General features: G+C 40.5%; 1 protein-coding gene across 1 annotated transcript; it reads right to left on the minus strand.

Annotated features, from left to right (window-relative positions):
- Nucleotides 1-43: 43 nt before the first annotated feature.
- On the minus strand, nucleotides 44-9,027 carry ACAT2 (acetyl-CoA acetyltransferase 2). Its single transcript, XM_062572324.1, has 9 exons — nucleotides 8,895-9,027; nucleotides 8,517-8,651; nucleotides 7,069-7,250; nucleotides 6,000-6,117; nucleotides 5,100-5,243; nucleotides 3,901-4,023; nucleotides 3,034-3,188; nucleotides 902-1,012; nucleotides 44-278 (listed from the first exon to the last, which is right to left on the minus strand). The coding sequence occupies exons 1-9, from the start codon at nucleotides 8,941-8,943 to the stop codon at nucleotides 111-113; spliced, it is 1,185 nt and encodes a 394-aa protein (XP_062428308.1). The 5' UTR covers nucleotides 8,944-9,027; the 3' UTR covers nucleotides 44-110.
- Nucleotides 9,028-9,378: the final 351 nt, after the last annotated feature.

Genomic DNA, 9,378 nt, shown 5'->3' on the forward strand with positions numbered 1-9,378 from the left:
ATTTGACTGGCAAGTTTATCTGATGTTGGGGGAAAAGCACATGAAGCATCTTTAGAGTTTATTAGTAAGCTGAAATTATTTAAGAGCTGATCAGCACATAAAGAACACATTCATCGCTCAATGCACATAGCTATTCCCATCCCTCCTCCTATACACAGAGCAGCAACGCCACGTTTTCCACCTGTTCTTTCCAGTGCATACAGAAGAGTAACAAGGATACGACAACCAGAGGCACCAAGAGGGTGGCCAAGAGCAATAGCCCCACCTTGGATATTAATCTGAAAAAGAAGTCAGTGCATATGGTCAAGTCAGGAAATCACTTAGCTCTCTTGCTCAATTCATCTTAAATGACTTCACTAGGTGTAGTCCTTTGCTTTGAATGAATAAACCTCAAACCACTAGTAATACTTCAAGGAAAAATAACAACTGTTACCTTCCTCTTCTAATGAACATCTCTTTTTGAAAAAGAGTCTAGACTCTAGTCATGTCTTTATCTGAAGATGTTACAGGTGCTAGTTTATGGGAATGCAGGGAGGGGAGCGTAACACCCACACTTCTTACCAGCTCTGGAAGACGACAATAGCATGTAAGTTACCGGCAGTAAGTTCAAACTGAAGCTAATAAAAGCATTCTCACGTAAATTTCAATGCAGCTCTAGGTAGTTGCTTAACAGTGTTGCAGCTTGTTCTGTTAGGAAACAATCTGCCTGCTAGCAAAGCAGAACTACAGGAGAGTACTAGTTTAAAGATGCCTATTGCAGTTCCCATCCTTTTTGCTTAGGGCAAAGTGATTGCAACAGGACTGCTCTCACCTCCTGGCTTTGAATACCATTTAAGGTGCACAGAAGAGAATTGCTTCAAATTATAGATAGGAGACAGTTAGCAGCCAGTATACCCATTACCTTTTCTGGATTTACTTTCAGTTCTTTTGCTATTGCAAGAGACAGTGATGCAAAGGCTTCATTTATTTCAAACAAGTCAACCTGTTCCAGAGTCCAGCCAGCTTTGTCAATCTGTGAACAAAATAAGTGGAGGCTTTATTTTCTTTGATGCTTTTCTCAGCACCTGAGGCAGCTTTTCATGAGATTTAAGTTACAGCTGATCTAAACTCATCACTTTTAGAAAGGTGAAGCAAACAAATCTTTTTCATAGCCACTGTTTATGGCAAGATTCTTAAAGACAGCAGACAAAATTTCAGAGTGTTAGGAAAACTAGGTACAACATGCTGGCTGCTCTTAAAGAAATCAAGACTTAATCACACCCACTGGTACTGTTACAGTTGCAGCAGTCAAGCCATATGCAGTGCCATTAACAGAATAATTTGAGTAATATGTTTAAAAGTAGCTCTTAACCTATTAAAATTATTTTTTTCAAGGCCTAACTCAGTCTAACTCAGTCTCATTCCATTAGAGATTATCAGTGCTTAAGACAGACTTTACATAGAAAATAGTGAAACAACCATTAATTGTAGATATCACAGGTAATTGGTCCAGTCTCTTGCCTTCAGAATGAGATTTGTCACTTGAAACTTTTCATAAGGAGTTATTTTCAAAGATGGTTAAGCTTAAGGTTTTCACATGATGAGCTATTTTGTGGTGCAATAGCCTACTGAGATACAGGCTTAGGCATGTTTCACATATTTAGGTCTATAACCTCCACTCTTTTTGTTTCTAATGACAGTGCTTTGTCAGCAGAATCTTTTGCAGCAACGGTGTTTCACAACCAGCTGGCCAAACTAGTGCATCTCCACCAAGAATAAATCAAGGATGAGAGTCCCATTGCACTAGATACTGTACAGACAAGCAAAAAGCCATTGCTTTTCTGAAGAAATCTCACCTTTAAAACTTACTATATTGTTGCAATACTTACATGCCTCACCTAGTCACTCTCTCCATAGAAACTCCTATGAAATTCTGAAGTGATAAACTGATTTTACACAGAGGGTGTAAAGAGTTTGGCAATTACATTTAAAAGATCACATTGAAGAATAGTGTGTCCTTTTTCAGAATATCTATAAAATGATAGTTGTTAAATTATAAACCAAGCTGTATTTAAACTAAAAATATGTATACTATATACAAGAACTACAGATGCTGAAATTGTAACATTTATGGCATTCTTCATTTAAAAGAACAGTTGGGGGTATATGAGAAAAAGCATCAGCATTACAATTCTAACAGTCGCAGAAATTAGATGAGTTTAGGTTAGGCTTCTACATTGCCAGGACGTCCAAGATGAACAAAATTATGTCTTTACACAGTGTAAATAAAACTAAGAATCAATACACCTAATTAAGAACAAATTTATCAGCTGTAGAAGAGCTCTCTCACGTTCAGTTTTGTAGCAGTGTTAGCAAATAATCAGCTGGGGTTGCCATGAGCTGTATCTATGTTAGCAAACAGTGTGGCACCATAGCAGCAGCTCATGCTATTTGTGTTAGGCAATTTAACTTGGAGTTGTTGTTCTCCTGTGGACTGAAGAGAGAGCATCAACAGATACAATAATGGTTTGTGTGTTAGATGCAGTCCTCAAGCATGTCTTCTCACTTAGTTTTATCTGAAAGGAATCCTGTTTGCATACTCCAACAGTTTTGCAGTGCAAACTAAAACGTAGGATACCATCAGATGTGCTAATGTAGGTGCACTCACTGACCCTTTTCATCATCCTGAAAATTATACGATTAGTGGACTCCCTGATGCTTTCAAATCATCCCTAATGAGATTAGCATAAATGTTCATAAAATTTGATCTTTAGCCTCTTAGGGTATATCCAGAAGGCTTTCTACAAACTTGGCTAGTTTCTCTTCTGAATTCTATTCATATACCTATAAAAATTTTCAGTGAGTAGACACAGGCTCTGGTAGCAGTATTAACCTAAGTCTTGCATACTCTTTTAAGTCTTGTTTTCATTTACTTATTTTTTCTACATAGTTTTCCTTAGTACCTAGAAAAAAAAATCAAGTCATGGCCAGCCAACAAAAAGGGATTACAAGCATTTTTTTTTCTTAATAATAATTAGATAGATAATTACTTACAGCTTGCTTTATTGCTGTAATGGGTCCTACTCCCATTATGGATGGATCTAAACCTGTCTGAGCCCAAGATACAATCCGGGCTAAAGGCATAAGACCTCTCCTAGCAGCTTCTGATTTCTTCATAAGAACTACAGCTGCAGCTCCATCATTTATGCCTGTAGAATGACAAAGAACTGCTGTATATTTTCTGGGGTTTATGGCTTTTATTATAGTACTTTTTTTTCCATTTGTGTAATTTCACAATTTAGACAAAAAAAAAAAAAATACAAAACTTCTACTGGTTTAAGTCAGCTGAATCTGTTCAAATCAGCTGAATCTGACTGATGATATACACACTCAAAGTGGATAATATACATATACTTTGGAAAACATGACATGTTTGTGATTTTCATCTGGAAAGCAGTAGGTGCAAGAACTGAGACATAATCTTAACGAGGAGGTTATCAGCTCTATTCAGTTGACTTTGGAAGAAGCAGCGTTAAGGACCAAAACGGAAGTTTCAAAGCTCCTATTGTAGGAGTTAGTCCACAGTGATAACATTTACAAACATGAATTGCTAAGTTTTCCTTTATCTTGACTTTTAGTATTACACACACCACTACAGGGCTGGTTTTAGAAGGAGATGTCATTTCTAGTTGTTCCAGGCTTAAATTTTGTTGTTATTTTCCAGACACTTGCACCGCTTCACAGACAACAAGAAAATACAAGCCATGTCCACGGGAGATGTTACACTCAGGTTTGGCCTATGATGTCAAACACACTGCCATTCCTTGGAAATATATTCAGCAGTAACCACACTCACAAAGACCTTTGAGCTACATGCAGCTACTATTCTTTTCTGTTTTGTTTTTAGCCAGACTGACCAACCTGAAGCATTAGCTGCTGTTACTGTGCCAGTTCCATCTGTCAGAAAACACGGCTTTAACTTTGACATTGTTTCCAAGTTGCTCCCATGTCGAGGGTGTTCATCCGTTTTAACTTCTATAGGACCTGCAAAATAGAGTATTACTTCTGGATCAGGGTCCAATCACACACATACTTATTTGGCACAGAGAGCTGACATCAAAAGGCTGACCAGAAATATATGCCATATTCCTTTTTACCAATAAGCCTTTCTGGCTGAAATCGCTTCTAAATTGTTACTAAAGCTCCCTTCAGCTACTTCTAGCAGGATAAACAGCTGAGTTTTCTGAAACAAACAGCAACTACTAAAATATTGTTTAGTTGTATAAAAGCAGATCTTGTTCTTGCTGTTCCTAAGCTAGTACCTTCTCTTCCAAGTAAAAGGTTGTTTTTTGAATGATAGCTGTAGGGATCTCATTGCAAAGAACAATCAAGGGGATTAAACATTATCTAAACTGATGTCAGGAAAGCTCTACATTAGTTTATAAGAGGACTAATGCCAGAATTTTTTTCCAAGGTTCATTAAATGTAAATATTGAACACTTAGTTCTTGAGGTGTCTTTGAAATATTCTATTTTTGCATTACCACCTTATGAGAAGTTGGGGAGTTTCCTGTTCTAGAAACACATCTTTGACTCAAGTGCCATAAAAGGCCTACTTATATCCTAAGGAGACATAAAGAAGAGCATATATAATGTATTTATTTGCTTACTGCACATCTGAAAGAGTCTACATGTACCTGACCTGCTTAATTAACCCTAGTTAATGTCACTGTGTATTTTACTAGACAGGTATGTCTTACCAGATCAACATAACTTTTAAGTTTGATGCAGCAGGAATCTAACATACTGATTTTGGTACTGTATCTGAAGGTCAGAGTGTATGCTGAAGTCAGTGGTTTGTCCAGGTAGTTACTACACTTCCAATAAAACAGATAGTAATTGTAGTAGTATTTGCCTAGAGCTACATTTATACCACCTTCTGCATCTACACTGCCTCTCATTTCAAAAATAACCACTGATGGTTGAAAGAGAGAGCAACTCTCCAGCCTACAGAACAGGCTGTGTAACTTGGGAACCATCTGCGGATTTTAACAGACAGATAGTAACAAACAAATTTTTTGTTTAAATTTAGCTGTGCTGTCATTATCCATTAACACATACCTTTTCTAGAAGGTACAAGAACAGGAACAATTTCTTTTGCAAAATGTCCAGCTTTCTGTGCTGCCTCTGCCCTGTTTTGTGACTGTACAGCAAGTTGGTCTTGCTCCACTCTGCTAACTTGCCACTGACTGGCTACATTTTCAGCTGAAATAAGAACAAAATGCAAATTTTAATAATCATTTCAGACCATGAGGAACTGCTATAATTGTAAGTTTAAATTCTAGCACAAAGTAGTCAATATTTGCTGCAGCTAGCAGCTGACCTTGCTAAATAGCTTTCATTCTGAATCTTTCATTTTGTTTGCTTATGATTCACAGGATCATAGAATCAGTCAGGTTGGAAGGGACCTCTGGAGGTCATCTAGTCCAACCTCCCTGCTCAGCAGGGTCACCTAGAGCATGGTAGACAGGGTTGCATCCAGGCAGGATTCCTCTTCTGAGAAATCTTTGTGAATGATCTCATTCTAGAGGGTATATCAAGTTAAACACAGATGAAAACAAGGTTTTCTAGGTTACTGCTTGCTGGATAACTATGTTCAGGTGCCTCTATAGCTACTTCAGATGAGAAAACAGTTCTGAAGTTACTCTATTTTTTAAATCAAAGATTGAAAAAGCATTTGGCTATTTACGTTATCCAGGATGGAATATTCTGATACAAGGTGCCAAAAGGCACAAGCCAGGAATTCTGTAAGTGTACTTTTCCAGAATCAACAGTTTATTAATTCAGATAGAAAAAAAAAGATCTAGTTTTACTCACATAGGAGAAAATGCCTTTTCAATATTGGGGCTTTCTTTCTTCACATCTACAACTTAAACACAACTTGAAACTTAAGATTTGAGAGTTATTAACAGTGAATTCTTCTCTCCTTCCCATTTCATTTTCAGGACTGCCGCCACTTACCTGTTATACCCATATGATACTGATAAAATGCATCTGTAAGGCCATCATGGATTATACTGTCCTGCAAGGAAGCCTCTCCCATTTTCACTCCAGCTCGCATATGAATTACATGAGGAGCCTGCAAGAAAGTGTTTTGAAAGGAGTTAGATTTTTAAACCACAAGAACACAATACAGTCAGCTGGACATGCAACCCACTAGAGAGGCAGACACTTATCTTCTGGCTGCAGATAGCAACCTCAAATCCCAGCTCATTTTTCCTTCCTGCAACCCTCCTCACACATGCCTCTCCTGCCCCTACCTTTATGCTTTATGCCTAGTTCCCTTTATCAAATATTGCAGGCTAGAATAAGCTATGTGGCATTAAAAAAAAAAAAGAAAAAGAAAGAAAAAGTCCTTGGCCAGTCAAATGTGAGATTCTCTAGCTGTCTAATATGTCTTCCTCTGAAGCCTGATAACTGGCATGCTGTGTTTGGCCTGTGCACTTCCTAGCCAATAGATCAAACAGCATGTTTTCATTCCACAGATCAAATTAAATAGTCCTGTGAGACAAAATGGTCTGTCAGTCTCTTATTGTACTAGCCTGCTCTAAATCATTCCTTGTTAGGCATCAGTTCATACACCCAGAGCCATTCCTTTGATAAGGCCCAAGACTGAAAACCTTGAAACGAAAGTGCTTCATTTTCTTTTCGAGCTCAAAGTACTTAGTGAGCATTCAGTCTGCATGAGAGTAATGTTTTCAGTTATTCCTTGTTTGGATCTTCTGTAGCATTAAAAACTTGCTGCTTGTCATTCATCACTATAGGGCTAGAGGAAAATTAAAATCAGATTTTAAATGTGATGTATACTTGCATGGTACCTTTCCAGTAGCTAGTTTGCTTTTTTAAAAAGTTTTTTAAAAAAGCTACTAAAGCCAATTGTTGCATATGTAAGTTCATTCTCAAGTACAGAAATTGAAGCTACTCTTTTAGTCTGACCTGAGGGTATTAGCCTACAAATACAATCTTAACACAACTTAATACCATTTGTTCCCAGAAAGAGAGAAAATGAGAGCATGATCATTTTCTTTACCTTGCTCATACTTTCCATGCCTCCTGCAACCACAATGCTGGAATCTCCCATCAATATGGACTGAGCAGCCAGACATACTGCCTTCAAACCAGATCCACATATCATCTGACAGCTCCAAGCAGGCACAGAGTAAGGAACTCCTGCAGCAACACTTGCCTGCCGAACAGGGTTCTGACCAGCACCTGCAAGAAAAGGCAGTAGTTTTCCTTTGTCTGTTCTTAAAGACCAAACGTAGATCTCACTACTCTTCACAAAAGGTATTCCAATTCTACCAAAATTTAGATCTTATTCCTAGCTTTAACTGAAAGAATTTCAGTTAAATAAAAGAATTTCCCAACAGTGTGTTATCAACAGGAGCTGAATCACCTCTCTCATTTATATTGTAGACTAATGCAATATTTGCAAGACCAGGGACTCTGGACACTTGCTACAGGTACTTTATATTTGCAACAGTATTTTGACTCCAGAAGTCTGATGAAACACACTAGCCAGCTGTACATGTATAAGACAGTGCTCCCTTTAAACTGCAAATAGCTGAAGGGTTTATTCTTTAAATTTTCTTGGAGTCATGAATAGTCAGCTTTCCACAAATACACAGTCATAAAAGTTTCCATTCTTTTTTGTAATCTTAATGGAGTGAATAGAAGCACTATATTCAAAGAAAACATTCTTCATCTTGATCTCCCTAGGCCAAAGCAGTGCCAGCTCTTTTGTATGCAAGGACACAGATAAAGGAAGTTCATGATTCAGCAGTCTGAAAATACACAGAAATCTGAATCAGTTTTAAATAAGATATAGAAGTATTTATTTCATTTTTCCCCTTTCTTTAAAGCACAATCTTCCCTATGACCCTGCTGACACTTTGTTTTTACATTTAAATGCATTTTCATGAAACCAAACTACATGTTACTTCTCTCAAAGCAAGCAGCATCACAGATCTTGCAAGTCAGTCTTGTGAACAAGCACCAATGCAGGCCTCTTCTGTCTCAGAGTTCATTTTTCTTGAGTATGTTATATTTAAGAAAAGATGATAGTAAATGACACGATATGCTGTAACAATAAGAAGCTGCAACTTTCACACATACTCTGTTAACGCCTTTCTGGATTTCAAAAAAAATAGCCTATCCCCCTCCATTTCCTTCCTCCAAAAAATCACAGTAAATCTGGTACAGATTTTTTTTTAAAAATGGCTGGGATATGGGTTAAGTTCTTTTCCTTTAGCTTTTGACAGTATTAATGAATAACATCTTTAAAGAGGAAACCTGAGATATTTCAATGGGATAACTAAAGAGACGCTTAACTGCACAGAGAAAAGCCTATCAAACACCCTCAGGCTACTTGATCAATTCAAAACAAAGGGGAGCACTGATTTTCGTGTCCCCCTCCCCCCCCGGCCCCCCCCGGGAAGCCGGCCTTTTCAGCGCTCGCAAGCCCACCGACAACGGTACCTGCCGCCAAGACGTGTCCGAGGATCACCTCCGACACCTCCGCGGGGCTGATGCTCGCCCTCTCCAGCACCGCCCTGATGACCACGGCGCCCAGCTCGTGGGCGTGCATCGTCGACAAGGCACCATTGAAGGAACCTGCAAACAAAGCCGGAAAGCGAGCGCCGGCTTAGAGCGGCGGCCGTGGTTTTCGGGGCGCATCCATCCCCCAAAACGGCTGCAAAGCCGAGGCGGGGGCGACACCGGCTGGCGGGGACGATCGCGGCCGGCGCCAGGCCTCGGCGAGGCGGCGGGCCGGGGCTCGGCCGGCGCCCGGCCGCCCCCGCCCGCGCGAGGGCCCCCGCCGCGGCGCTCGCGGCAGCGCCCGCGGCCGCCCCTTACCGACAGCGGTCCTGGCGGCGGCGGCGAACACCACGGGGTCAGCGTTCATGGCGGCTCCAGCTCCGGCTCCGACGGCGGCAGCGCGACCGTTGGGAGTGGCAGGCGGTGCCGGCGCGCCCCGCCGGGCCGCCCCTCGCCAGCGCGGCCCCGCCCCGCCGGGAGGCCGCGCGCTGGCGACGTTCCCGCACAAAATGGCGGCCGTTGGGCGGGGCGCTTCAACGGGCGGGTTGAGGCCGCTGAGGGGACGGTATCTGCTTTCATCCTTCTCCTGGAGAAGGTGAGAAAGTTCGGTTTAAAATTCCCCCCTCTGTGAGCCCGGGTGCTGTTGTGCGTCTTTTTATGGGGTTCCCAGCACTTCCAGCTCTCTGATGCTGGTTGAACATTACTGTAGTGTTCCTTTAGCTGCCCCTTGTCAGTCCTTGCCCATTACAGATTACTTTTTTACAGAATAAAATACACATTAACAATATATTGTGGTTTTAAG

This window comes from Rhea pennata, chromosome 3 (assembly GCF_028389875.1).
Source record: "Rhea pennata isolate bPtePen1 chromosome 3, bPtePen1.pri, whole genome shotgun sequence".
Classification (NCBI taxonomy): domain Eukaryota; kingdom Metazoa; phylum Chordata; class Aves; order Rheiformes; family Rheidae; genus Rhea; species Rhea pennata.

What these genes read in the sequence shown, in the direction of transcription:
- ACAT2 (XM_062572324.1), bottom strand. Translation starts at nt 8,943, where the DNA reads ATGAACGCTGACCCCGTGGTGTTCGCCGCCGCCGCCAGGACCGCTGTC. An exon ending in GTATCATATGGGTATAACAG is followed by an intron (nt 5,244 to 5,999) that starts GTAAGTGGCGGC and finishes TTCTTATTTCAG; the next exon opens with CTGAAAATGTAGCCAGTCAG. An exon ending in TTACAGCAATAAAGCAAGCT is followed by an intron (nt 1,013 to 3,033) that starts GTAAGTAATTAT and finishes TTTTGTTCACAG; the next exon opens with ATTGACAAAGCTGGCTGGAC.